Source organism: Gigantopelta aegis, chromosome 10 (assembly GCF_016097555.1).
Source record: "Gigantopelta aegis isolate Gae_Host chromosome 10, Gae_host_genome, whole genome shotgun sequence".
NCBI lineage: Eukaryota > Metazoa > Mollusca > Gastropoda > Neomphalida > Peltospiridae > Gigantopelta > Gigantopelta aegis.
In genome coordinates, this window is record NC_054708.1 from 75,393,921 (window position 1) to 75,408,998 (window position 15,078).

General features: G+C 36.3%; 1 protein-coding gene across 3 annotated transcripts in view; it reads left to right on the plus strand.

Moving 5' to 3' along the window:
- LOC121384263 (potassium channel subfamily T member 2-like) overlaps nucleotides 1-15,078 on the plus strand; it is a 169,527-nt gene that overhangs the window by 55,590 nt on the left and 98,859 nt on the right. For all 3 annotated transcript variants that reach the window (XM_041514577.1, XM_041514579.1, XM_041514578.1), the window contains exons 4-5: nucleotides 2,068-2,154; nucleotides 13,616-13,724. In XM_041514577.1, coding sequence (XP_041370511.1) covers nucleotides 2,068-2,154; nucleotides 13,616-13,724 — 196 coding nt within the window. The remainder of the gene's footprint in view (nucleotides 1-2,067; nucleotides 2,155-13,615; nucleotides 13,725-15,078) is intronic.

Below are 15,078 nucleotides of genomic sequence, written 5' to 3' on the forward strand. Positions count from 1 at the left end.
CTTTAAAGTGTGCTGAGGTCAGTCCAGTGATGAGTGGGATGTGTGGATGAGTGGGATGTGTGGAAAATGCCATGTTTTTCAGTATATTTCATTAAGCTGATTTTTCTTTCACCTTAATATTCAATGTAACAATGGGTGGGCATTTTAATTACTGCACTACATTTTTTTTTGTGTAATCATCTTTGAAATGTTTTCCATTTACTAGTTTTTGCAGTTATCAGACTTTTATTGAATAATTTCTCAGTGTTATAAAAAAAATCCTCATATTGTACGGTGTTAGCATGCTCCTCAGTGTTGCTTGCCAATCATTGTGATCTTTTCATTATAACTCCCTGCTTTTGGCACAATGCACTGTTTTGTTCAAAGGGTTCAGGAAGCTTTATTAAAACATTTCAAACTGCTCATTAATAATACTGCTACATCTGAAAATTGAGTCATAAATAGAGATTATAAAGATTTTGAGCTACAGATGTATAAAATGAATGAAATCAGATTTTGAATTTTTTCATCATACAACAGTTATTCTCTGATATTACGTTGATTACCATGTAGTGCATATGGGGTTTAAGATTTGTGAAATCTTTGACGAAGACTGGTAGTTAGATTGCAAGTGGGTGTGATGTAGGTCAGTGGTAGAGTGCTCATCTGAGGTGCCAGGGTAGTCTGATTAGTTGCTCTCAGTAGAACCATTTTGTTTTTCAAATCAAAGAAAGAAAGAAAGAAATGTTTTATTTAATGACGCACTCAACACATTTTATTTACGGTTATATGGCATCAGACATATGGTTAAGGACCACACAGATTTTGAGAAGAAACCCGCTGTCGCCACTACATGGGCTACTCTTTCTGATTAGCAGCAAAGGATCTTTTATTTGCGCTTCCCACAGGCAGGATAGCACAAACCATGGCCTTTGTTGAACCAGTTATGGATCACTGGTCGGTGCAAGTGGTTTACACCTACCCACTGAGCCTTGCGGAGCACTCACTCAGGGTTTGGAGTCGGTATCTGGATTGAAAATCCCATGCCTCGACTGGGATCCTACCAGCATGTAGACCGATAGCTAACCACTACGCCACCGAGGCCGGTTTTTCAAATCACAGCCAATAGAGGGGTGGGATTCAGCTAAGTCAGTTGAGTGCTCGCTTGAGGTGCTTCCATCGCAGGATTGAACCACCTTGGTGGATCCACAGCTGAGTTTGTTTATCTTGTTCCAACCAGTGCACCAATACTGGTCAAAAACTGTCTGTGGGAAAGTAAATATAAAAAATCCCTGGCTGCATTAGGAAAATGTAGTGGGTTTCCTCTGATGACTACATGACCGCTAACTCAGGATAGTCTCTTCAAAACATCTAGTAATACTGTTCTGTATGTGGGAAAATATATAATAAAAGATATCTCTTCATCCTTTTTTTCTCTGTTTGTTTGTCTCTCTCTCTCTCTCTCTTTCTGTCTCTCTCTGTCTCTGTCTCTCTCTATCTCTGTTTCACTCTCTCTATTTCTCTCTCTCTGTCTCTGTCTCTGTCTGTCTGTCTATCTCTCTCTCTCTCTCTCTCTCTCTCTCTCTCTCTCTCTCTCTCTCTCTCTCTCTCTCTCTCTCTCTCTCTCTCTCTCTCTCTCTCTCTCTCATATGTTTTCTGTGATTATGTCCATCTAAGTAATATAAGTACATCATAGTTTTATAAAAATTTCATATATAATGTTCTACAAAAATAAAAGTCTATATTGTAAAGATTATGGGTTGTATAGTAGGTCTATGTTATTCCCCTCAACCCTCTGGGGTATGGATACTTTATGGATGCCCTTTAACTCTAGTGTAGTCATCTTTTCACTTTAAGTTTCATTAAAAATTATTTTCTCTCTCCATTCAAATTTCACATTATAAACTTCAGCTATAAAGTAATTTACATTCCTGACTTATATCCCTTTCCAGATCTGCAAGCAACCCATGATTTTGTGAATAAAGCAAAAACACACACTCACACACACATGCGGAATGCATGAGTCCAGTTTCAGATCTTGAGTTTTATTGTAACCATAGTTTTCATTGTGTTTTTGTGTTTTTCCAGCTCAGGAAAATCCTGTATAAATGGTACAACACAGAGTCATGTGATGCAAGAGGCGGAGACCTTCCATCTAAACCAAGATATCAAATGGTGAGTGATACCACATTCCATCTAAACCAAGATGTCAAATGGTGAGTGATACTGTATTCCATCTAAACCAAGATATCAAATGGTGAGCAATATCATATTCCATTTAAACCAAGATATCAAATGGTGAGCAATACTGTATTCCATTTAAATCGATCTGTAAAGGATACCTGGGCCCATGCTTATAAAACGTTTAAGAGTCCAGACTCAGTCTTTAATGACGTCACACGCATACAATTTGTATGGCGTTGTCATGGCATTAGTGTCTCAGACTCTATTAGTCTCGAGTCTAGACTCTAAACGTTTTATGAGCACCAGGCCAGATCTTAGTTAAAGCCTGAGAACTTCCATTTGAACCAAGATATCAAATGATGAATGATACTATATCTTGGTTAAAGCCAGAGAACTTCCATTTGAACCAAGGTATCAAATGATGAATGATACCAGATCTTAGTTAAAACCAGAGAACGTCCATTTGAACCAAGGTATCAAATGATGAATGATACCAGATCTTAATTAAAACCAGAAAACTTCCATTTTAACAAAAATATTGGATGTTGAGTGATGACATGTCTTAGTTTGTTTTGTTTTTTTTAGCATTTTTGCATATTGAGCTTCTTTATATATGCAAAAATCAGGATTGCAAGAAATATCCATTAAATTGGATTTACAGAAGTGAAAATTCAAGCAAGCAATTTTAAGTAATAAGTTGTTTAAAACACTAGAATAACTGGAAATATTTCTACACCATGTGATAAATAGAGCCAGTGTGAATGTTTTGATCATCTGAAATCAACTGTCTGGTAATACATGGTCACTATTTATATTGCTGTCAAACGTAATTCTTAAATGCTTTACGGCAGGGTTGGGAATTATGGGATGGTGTCTTGCTAGCACAATCTACAGCCTCATGAACATGATTCTAAGGACATTTGGAATATGGTTACTGTTAATGTTAGATTACATTTGGTCTTAATTGCTTTTAACTTGAATCCACTGATAGATGGTTTTCATGTTTTATATGATTGTTCACAGGGTTTGTCTTTCAAATGCATATGCACTCCCCATCTCATAACAAGATACCTTGTTATGATCAAAGTCATTTGGAATTTTATCAAAGTGTTTTATGATTCTTTTTAAGGATGACATACATGTTTGGTAATCATCTTCAGTACACATATTACTGAATATTATCTGTCAGGCTCATGGATCTGGTACTAAAGTAATCGTATGTTTCAAATGACATGGCTCTATCACTTTACTTTGTCACTGAATGGCATGGCACATTTAATTAGTTTGTTGTACAAGTTCCAACTTTATGAAGGAAGGAAATGTTTTATTTAACTACGCATTCAACACATTTTATTTACGGTTATATGGCATTGGACATATGATTAAGGACCACACAGATATTGAGAGAAGAAACCCACTGTTGCCACTTCATGGGCTACTCTTTCCAATTAGCAGCAAGGGATCTTTTATATGCACCATCCCACAGACAGGATAGTACATATCACAGCCTTTGTTACACCAGTTGTTATACCACTAGCTGGAATGAGAAATAGCCTAATGGGCCCACCGATAGGGATAAATCCTAGATGGATCACGCATCAGGCGAGCACTGTACCACTGAGCTACGTCCCACCCACCCCAACTGTATGAATACAAAGGATGGAAATTTCCAATTAATCTTTCTCAGAATGAGGTATGTAAATTAGATTGAGCCCGTGATATTCTTAGGATGCAGTTAGACCACTTGACAAACTCTAAATTAAACATAAAAAGCTACAGATTAATTCGTATGTGATTTGACTGATTATTTAGCATATATGTCTCTTTTGCACATTTCAAGATTTAAAAAAAAATCAATTAAGCCATGTTACAAGTATTGTTTTATGCAACAGAATTAACTTGGAGTAAATTTGCAGTGTGTTCCATGTGACAAAGTCTGGGCAGTGTTAATGCATGGTGTAGTGAAGTGTAATCAGAAAATGTCGTTCTCAGCCTAATCTAGCTTCTAAAGAACAGCAGAAGATCACAACATCCGAGTTGACTGTCATAATACTTTAAACTGAGGATGCATGAAAGTGGGATTTAGCTCAGTTGGTAGAGCACTCGTCTGAGATATTTGGGTTCTAGAATCTAACCTCATAGGTGGATCCACTTGGGGTGGGAAATGCATGTGCAAAAGATCTCTTGCTGCTAATAGAAAATTATAGAGGATTTCTTCTGAAGACTACATTTCAGAATTACTGAATGTTTCAGATCCAGTAGCTGATAATTAATTCATCAATGTGCTCCGGTGGTGTTGTTAAACAAAACAAAACAAAACAAATTATGGTGAGACTATGATGTCAGTGTGTTCTATGAATGCTATGTTGTCCACATGATCATTAAATATACCACGTGTGGGACTTTGCTTCTTATTTTTCCTGCCCATGTAATAGGTTAACCGGAACTGTACAGATAAATGCCACTGGCAAATGCTGCTCAGACTTTGAATATAACTGCCAGTTAATGAGGTGCTCTTCATTATAAGGCCCAATTTAGCAAGGAATTGCAAGAACTGTCAGATGTGGGGGAGATGTTACAAATCAAGCATCAACTGGCGAATGTGTCCAGCAAGAGTTGTATTAAATATTTATCATACAACTATCATTATAGTTCACAACATCAGTGAACTTCATTTAAGGATTGTGTGTTATTTCTTTTAATAACAAAACAAAATTGTCCACAAACTGCGTCAATCGGCAAAGTCATTCACACATAAGTTTGCAGATGGATTTTTTTGTTCATTCCCCAATGAATGTAAAAGAAATAACAGACAATCCTTATTTAAATTTGAAACATACTTACAATTAATAACACAAAAAGTTCCTATTTTATTTTGGATTAATTTTGGTTCTTAAACAATAATACTCTATAAGACAAAGTACCAATATAAAATGGCATCATCAAATATGGCATTCCCTGACAACGTTATTTTTATGTTCATCAAGATATTAACAAACTCAATGGGATGATGGTAAATTGAAATGAATGTAATGGAAATTTAATTATTCTTTTATTTCTTTAACACAATTCAAAATTATTTTGGTCCCAATTTTAATACATGTATTGAATTAGTTTTTAAAAATCACTTTACCTAGTTATAAAATACATCTAACACATTGAACAAATATTGATTTTTCTGTTTTTACATGCAACATGTATTCCATTCTCTAGCCAGGTTCATATTTCATAACATTTCCATTGTTTTTCTTGACCCCTATGTCGAAAGACAAAATAAACTTTATGCCGACATTCAGGTTTAAATAGATCAAAATATAGATCTTATATTTGGTGATCATTGCAAACCTAAATGCCTTAATTGATATAATGAATCAAAAATACCTCAGCCTAACACTTCACCAATAAAACTAAATTTGCAACAGTAAAACCAACAAAATGAGATTTCCCTGTTTATCAATATTATGAACAGTGATACAAATATAAATTTAGAAATAAATGAACAAATAAATAAAGAAATTTAGCTTAGCTTAGTAACTGGTTTGATGTGTCCAAATACCACTAGGGTTTTGAACATGCCTATCTTGAGTCGGGCCTCCGATAGGATCGGGGGTCTGACTTGGGATAGGGATATATAAAGAAATTAATGAATGGATGGAGAATAAATGGATGGATGGATGGATATTATGGCCATTCATTGTTTAACATTTGATTATTTCAACACTTGGTCTGGGTTCCAAGAAAACCCAGTACCACCACATGTGTAACTCATACAAAATAGGGTCATTTGTATGCATTTTCTCATAGAACGTACGTACCAGTCATATAGTACCGTGGTTGTCTGATGTGTTTTAGTGACTGTCAAAAATAATTTGTGATAAAAAATATCATAATTAAGTGCCCCTATTAGGTGGTTATAGGTTTGAAATGTTTTGTACACTTCATTTCATGCACTTTGACAAATTGTAATCAGCAGCTCACTTACTATATTCTTTATAAAAATTAAAAAAAATATATATCCTTTAATTTCAAATATTTTAGACTACATAATTTCACCATCTGTATCCTGTGGCAAAAACTCTGTGATGATAGGATTAAAGCCCCTCAATGGGCCATTTATCTGATTGGCTTTTCCCCCATTCTTGCTTACTAACCAGTGCCCTATGACTGGTATATTAAAGCCTGTGGTAGGTGCTATCATGTCTGGGAAAATGTATATAAAGATAACTTGCTGCTAATGAAAAAACTTTAGCAGATTTTGACATCCAATAGCCAATGATTAATAAATCAATATGCTGTAATGATCACATTATAAAGAAGAATCTTTCAACTTTATTATCATCCATTGAAGACATTTGATCCTATATGACCCATTTGCACATGTAGCCCACCTCTTGATACTAAATAAAATGAGGAGTAACATCAATTTCTTGAATAGAAAAACCTTGAAAGGAAGGTTTTGACAAGGTACACTTGAGTCTAATTATAATGGCTTTGTCATAAGAAAGGCACCTCTTATGTGAATTCATGTCAGATTGTGTCATTGACACTCCTTGACTAAGGTTTCGCAATCGCTGAACTTTGATCAACAGCTAGAGAGCCATGTAATTTCCCAGGAGGTTGGCGGCTAATTCATCAGATAATTGTGTTGGTTAATATTTGGCTGGAAGTCTTGCCATTGAAAGCCACCAAGTGCCTCTAATGGTACTGCGTGATCCAGAGCCATGATATACGTGTGGTATTGTATGATGCATCGGCACCTAGCATGCTGTGCGAAGACGGTGAGGGTTCCAGTAATGCAGTTAGACTTTTATAATGCCCTATTAGATTATTTCAATATTAGATTTTCGCACACTCCATGGAAGCTGGTTTAGTAAATACCTATGTTAAGGAACCACCTAAGGGAGTATCAAAGTGGCCATTTTTAGACAGCTGACTACATAATTCGATTAATTCATGACACTTCATACTTTATGGCACTGTGGTGGGAGGGGGCAGGATGTTACTCAGTGGTAGAGCATTTACCTGGAGTGTGACGGGCCACAGGATCAATCACCATCAGTGAATTTGTTTTTCTCCCCATTCACTCTAGTGTGTCATTACTGGTACATTAAAGGCTGTGGTATGTATTCTGTCTTTGCATGGGAAATAATATAAAAGCTATTTTACAGCTTTTTGAAAGGAGTAGCCTGTGTGTTGGCAGCAAGTTTCCTCTGTATATTGATGAAGTGTTGAAATCACCATTAGTTAGACCAAAAAAAGCTGTAGTTTAAAATATGCTGGGGTATCTGTGACATCTGATATAAACTGATCAACAGATCTATGTTTGCTCCCATTCCACACCTTAATAATCTAGCACCATCTTGCCTTAATTAGGGCCATGCATGCTGCCCTGAGATTACACAAGCCATTTTTAATAATTGACTTTATAAAACACTCAAACAATTTATTATAAATTAATAAAATATCCCTGTTACATAGTTTTCCATTTATTTATTAAAGCAAATACATTAATTGCATTTACTTTCATTTCAATTAATTTTTTGTCTTTAATTAGAAAAACAAGTGCCCTGAAATTGGTGAAAATGCCTCAAAAGTGTTTAGTCTACCATGCCATTCCAAATTTCTATGGTAAACACTAGTATGTGTATATACAAGGTTGAAAACTATCACTTGATCTTAAGTCTTTTCTATTTTCTTTTGGTTCATTTTCAAAGAACATTGCTAGGTGGTTATTTTCTTACAGATCAATTTGGGTTTTCTCTTCGTAATCTTACAAAGACAAAGCTTAATAGCCTCACACAGATGGACACTGTCAGTGTAGCAGTTTTATCAGCTCTTTGCCTCAGTGTTAAGCTAATTTTAATTATCGTTGCCACTCTTGGTATCATCATTCTTAATTTACTTTTCTTGATCCACCATTTAGATGTCTGGCTTCACTAGACTGAAGATGTCGGACCTGTTTTAATATTTCTATCTTGCCTTCAGCGAGTGTCCGATTAAAGCAGTGTTTGCCATCGTTTATTCACTTAGTGGCCACTTTCAGTAAATGAATAGAGGATAATAAATGAGTTACCAGTTATCACATTTTCTTGTAATTAAATACTTTTCAGTTAAGAGCTTCAGCAAAAAGATGTCTTGCTGCTTATCAGTAGGTAGCCTATATAGCATACGTGGAAGCAGCAGGTTTCCTTTTTGACAGTCTATAGTCCATCCCATCATCCTACAAACATGTTTTTTTAAAAATAATTTCAGATTGGTTTGACATAAGAAGCAAAGTAAAAGTGTTTTCGAAATAACAAAACAAAACCTATTTGTATGTGCATTTTAGAAAGTAGTTGGCTCAGAAATAAATTGCTTGTAGTATAAGTTCCATAGTACCGTATGAAGAGAAGTGTTCCCTGTGGGAATTATAACTATAGACCAATTAAAGATAAACATTTCTTTTGTTTTTAATAACACCACTAGAACACATTGATTGATAAATCATCGGCTATTGGATGTCAAACCCTTGGTATTTTTTACAAGTAGTCTTAAGGGAAACCTGCTACATTTTCCCATTAATAGCAAAGCAATCTTTTATATGCACTTTCACACAGACAGGACAGCACTTACCACTGCTGTTGATATACCAGTTGTGGGACACTGATTGGGATATGGAAAACACTGTGTCCATGGAGGTTTGATTCTACATCCCAAACACCTCAGGGGAGTGCACTACTAACAGACCTAGATCCCACCTTAAGTCACAGTCATTGATTTAGTTTTTCTTTCACAACATACAGCAGTAGTCCAGACTGTAGGATGAAATGAGCTTTGTTGTCCTGTTCCCCCATCGCCCTTCACTATAGAGCATGGTGTGTTGGGGGAAATTAACTCAATAGGCCACACTGATTATCTCAGTCCTTGTATGTTGGCCATGATTGTAGGATGTTTGGTTATCCAGTCCACAGATGCAAGTTGGTGACAATGCCGGCTTCAACGTTTTGAACTTGGTGATTGATTAAACAATGTGCAGAAGGTTTTTGGGCAGAATGTATATCTCTATCTGACTCTATATAACCCCCTTACCCTCTCTCCCCTCTTTCCTATCTCTCCATACCTTTCTCACTCTCACTCTCTCTCTCTCTTGCTCTCTCTTGCTTTCTCTCTCTCTCTCTCTTCTCTCTCTCTCTCTCTCTCTCTCTCTCTCTCTCTCTCTCTCTCTCTCTCTCTCTCTCTCTCTCTCTCAGAGATGTCTAAAAATTCCCTTTTCTTGTATACCTTAAGCTAACCACACCAAAGAGTCTCCCTAGCTATCGGTTGTACTCAGTTCTCAGTCTGTATGCCATGGCTAATGTATACATTGTATGACTTTGGCTCAAGTTTCATTAGGAGTAATATTCAATTAACTATCAAGTCATTACCATATGCTGTCCTTTATGAGTACTTGTCCTTTATGAGTACTTTATGTAGTATGATCTCAAATATATACCCAAACCTTTGCAGATCTTGTTTCTCAGATGATTTCTATTGATTTGACATTTGGGAGCCAACTTTTGACACGTTTCCTCTCTGCTGCATTAAATGACTTGATGGGAATTTATGGTTTATTTTGAGAACATTTTGTGGAGATGTTGAAATTTATGTATATAAAAAAAGAAGTTTGTTTTTGTTTAACAACACCATTAGAGCACGTTGATTTATTAATCATCAGCTATTGGATGTCAAACATTTGGTAATTTTGACATATAGTCTTAGAGAGAAAACCCATACATTTTTCCATTAGTAACAAGGGATTTTTTATATGCACAATCCTACAGACAGGATGGCACATACCACAGCCTTTGATATACTGGTTGGAACAAGAAATAGCCCAATGTGGATCGATCCTAGACTGATCTTTCATCAAGCAAGCACTTTACCACTGGGCTGTGTCTCACCCCTTTATGTACCAAGTCATTTATTATGTACTGGATGGATAATGGATGGATGAATGAATGACATTTTCTTTTACAATAAAATCTATACTTATTTTAACATTTGATCGATAAAGAGGAAATGTACTGCCACCACATGCCCTGTGTCTTCTGATAAAACAGCTAGAGATCTTTTATATGCACTTTTCCATAGACAGGACAGTACATACCAGAGGCTTTGGTTGTGACAATAATTTTTTAAAAACCCAGTCCATTGAGTGTGATGATCAAATCTACATCACGTCCCAAGAACGATAGTAGCGGGACGTAGCCCATGGTAAAGTGTTCACTTGATGCGTGGTCCTCGTCCCAAGAACGATGGTGAATGCAAATGCATATAAAAGAAGCCTTGTTTCCAGTGAGTAATATTACTACCACTAGTAGCACCAGACAAGTGATGGCATCAGTGCCTCATTCCATGATATGATTTTAACACAACTACTACCTGCAGTATTGTGTCCATATCTTTTCCTTGTAGTAGCGGGACGTAGCCCAGTGGTAAAGTGTTCACTTGATGCGTGGTCGGTCTAGGATCGATCCTCGTTGGTGGGCCCATTGGGCTATTTCTCGTTCCAGCCAGTGCACCATGACTGGTATGTGCTATCCTGTCTGTGGGATGGTACATATAAAAGATTCCTTGCTGCTAATTGAAAAGAGTGCTGCTAATGAAGTGTTGACAGTGAGTTTTCTCTCTCAATATCAGTGTGGTCCTTAACCATATGTCCGATGCCATATAGCCGTAAATAAAATGTGTTGAGTGCTTCATTAAATAAAACATTTCCTTCCTTTTCCCTGTGATCACCAGCCCATTCCACAATGTGACTCAGTTTACTATTGATTGGGTCCCAGGCAGTTTTATCCCACTAACACAGATATCAAACGAGAGTTTGATGATGATATGATGATTTTCTAAAAAAAGGAATGAATTCATTTGACATATAGACTTGACAATTATCACTTCAGAAATCTATTGGCAAAGTTATTTGTAGGTATCTGATATAGACGAATGCATCCGAGATACATGTATTCTTATTAGTCCATAACTGACATATTATTTAACTTCTTTGCACTGATCTTAATTGTTAATGGGGCATTTATGACTAATGTAAGGTTATTTTGTGTAATGGTTGTAAAAATCGGTTGTTCCAGCCACAAGTCACTACAATCAATCTTAGCTATGATTCTTTTGTCAAAATTACCAAGTGTTTGACATCCATCAGCCGATGATTAATAAATCAGTGTGCTCTAGTGGTGTCGTTAAACAAAACAAACTTTAAGTTTTTAACTATGATTCTTTTGTGAAACTGGGCCCAGATTTCTACATTGGAGGTGTATATATCCAGATTTCTACATTGGAGGTGTATATATCCAGATTTCTACATTGGAGGTGTATATATCCAGATTTCTACATTGGAGGTGTATATATCCAGATTTCTACATTGGAGGTGTATATATCCAGATTTCTACATTGGAGGTGTATATATCCAGATTTCTACATTGGAGGTGTATATATCCAGATTTCTACATTGGAGGTGTATATATCCAGGATAGAGGGACGAGGCGTAAGCCAGTGGTAAAGCACTCGCTTAATCCCTGTTGGTGGGCCCATTGCGCTATTTCTCACTCCACCCAGTGCACCACGACTGGTACATCAAAGGCCGTGGTATGTGCTATCCTGTCTATGGGATGGTGCATATAAAAGATCCCTTGCTGCTGATCGAAAAGAGTAGCCCATGAAGTGGCGAAAGCTTGTTTCCTCCCTTAATATCTGTGTGGTCCTTAACCATATATCCGATGCCATATAATCGTAAATAAAATGTGTTGAATGCGTCGTTAAATAAAACATTTCCTTCCATATCCAGGACAGAGCACATATAACTAAGTTATGGGCTGCATAATAAAGTGAGTTGTATATCCACAGCAGTTCACATAAGTGAGGTACGTCATCATCGGAGAAGCAATATTATTATATACCTTTGCACATGAAGTGACAAAAAGTCTGCTGCCACTTTTCTACTTGAAGACATTCTCCAATAAGTTTATGCCTCATTTAAAACCAATTTTCCAATGTGGACGAGCTAATTATTGAACTCATCGAGTGGAAGTTTCCACATGAAGCCCTGATTGCAAGGCGATCTTATTGACAGCATTTTGCAGTCATCTTATATCTCTCATTACAGTTGCTGTTTCCATTTAATTTTAATGTACATTCATGCTTGTGATTCGATTAAAGCTACTTGGTCTCTTACAATATATAGTATGTTTTTATTTTTTAAAATGAAATTCAGTTTCATGTTTGAAATAATCTAGTCATGTGAGATATAGTCCTTCAGATTCATCCAGCACTAGAAAAAAAAGAAGAAGTTTGTTTTATTTAACGACGCCACTAGAGCACATTGATTTTTTATCTTATCATCGGCTAATGGATGTCACACATATGGTCATTTGACACTATTTTTTAGAGGAAACCCGCTGTCCCACATAGGCTACTCTTTTATGACAGGCAGCAAGGGATCTTTTATTTGTGCTTCCCACAGGCAGGATAACACAAACCATGGCCTTTGTTGAACCAGAACTGGTCAGTGCAAGTGGTTTACACCTACCCATTGAGCTTTGCGGAGCACTCACTCAGGGTTTGGAGTTGGTATCTGGATTAAAAATCCCATGCCTCGACTGGGATCTGAACCCAGTACCTACCAGCCTGTAGACTGATGGTCTAACCACAATGCCACCAAGGTCGGCCCAGCACTAGAAAACCAAACCTTAGAATGTCCATTTAAAACCCTAACAAAACAAGTTGTATGTAACTTTATAGTGTGGCATATATAGTATCAATATCCGTTTTGCACATGTGTCAGTGACAATAACAAATGTTCATTTTTTATATTTCAACACCCAACTGGTGTAGGTGTCTTATACGTGAAATGTTTTGTGTTTGTATATGTGATATGCTTTCCATCTGGTCATTAGTCTGTCATCAATCTATCTATCCTGGTAGTATCCATTTATCTCTCTGTTTATCTTTCCATCTGTCTGTCCATCCATCCGTCTGTCCATCCATCCATCCATCCATCCATCCATTTGTCCACCCTAAATGTTTGTATGCATGCATCCATCTTTCCATTAAACACTCTAAATCCATCCATCCATCCATCCATCCATCCATCTATCCATCCATTCATCCACCCATCCATCCATCCATTTGTCCACCGTAAATGTTTGTATGCATGCATCCATCTTTCCATTAAACACTCTAAATCCATCCATCCATCCATCCATCCATCTATTCATCCATTCAAGTAGTCACAATATTTGGGAGGTCACTGATGGATTATACATGTAGCATAACTGAATTAAATAAGTACTTTATGTCAACAACAAGATTGTCTAATTTGTATTGATTCTGAAGCACCTGCTGTAATAAGTATTTTAAATCTATTTTAATTTTAGTTGGCTAGCTGTTATTGTGTTTAAATTGTGTTTTGTGTATTTTTCAGGAATGCCATACTGTGGGTGGAACGGCACACCAGTGTGTGGATCTGCCAGGTTACCGTGGCAATCATCAGTCTTACAGAGACCTGTCTTGTACAGTATCTCAGTTACAAGGTATGTTAGAGATCTACTTCATGGTTACAAGGTATGTTACAGGTCTACTTCATGGTTACAAGGTATGTTACAGGTCTACTTCATGGTTACAAGGTATGTTACAGATCTACTTCATGGTTTCAAGGTATGTTACAGGTCTACTTCATGGTTACAAGGTATGTTACAGGTCTACTTCATGGTTACAAGGTATGTTAGAGATCTACTTCATGGTTACAAGGTATGTTACAGGTCTACTTCATGGTTACAAGGTATGTTACAGGTCTACTTCATGATTACAAGGTATGTTACAGGTCTACTTCATGATTACAAGGTATGTTACAGATCTACTTCATGGTTACAAGGTATGTTACAGATCTACTTCATGGTTACAAGGCATTTTAGAACAATGGACTCCATAGTCACAAGGTATTTTAAAGAAATTTACTTTCATAGTTACAAGGTATGTTACAGATCTACTTTATGGTTACAAGGTATGTTACAGATCTACTTCATGGTTACAAGGCATTTTAGAACAATGGACTCCATAGTCACAAGGTATTTTAAAGAAATCTACTTTCATAGTTACAAGGTATGTTACAGATCTACTTTATGGTTACAAGGTATGTTACAGATCTACTTCATGGTTACAAGGCATTTTAGAACAATGGACTCCATAGTCACAAGGTATTTTAAAGAAATCTACTTTCATAGTTACAAGGTATGTTACAGATCTACTTCATGGTTACAAGGTATGTTACAGATCTACTTCATGGTTACAAGGCATTTTAGAACAATGGACTCCATAGTCACAAGGTATTTTAAAGAAATCTACTTTCATAGTTACAAGAGAAATTTAATTAATGCTGTACTGTACAGTATCTCAGTTATAAGCCATCTAAGAACACTGCTTATAATTTAAGATATCTTTTTAAATATTTTAAACACCTTCACATGATTATTATTTGCATGAACCATTTTACTTTATTGTAATTTTTATGAAGACGTGTCTTGTAAAGTGTCTGTTACAAAAAAATCTGTTTGTTTAGTTTAGCAATACCACTAGAGCACATTGATTATTTAATCATTGATTATTGGATGTTAAACATTTGGTAATTCTGACACAGTCTTCAGAGGAAGCCTGCTACATTTTTCCATTAGTAGCCAGGGATATTTTATATGCACTTCCATCAGACAGAACAGCACATACCACATCCTTTAATAAGAAAATACCAATGAGTGGGTTCGATCCTCCTACCCAAGCACTTCAGATGAGTACTCTACCGACTGAGTATTTCCAGCAAGATAATTAAAAAATGCACATAAAAATTAAATAAATCCCAGATTTCCACCTCCACCTGTCCAAAGATAAAGGCTT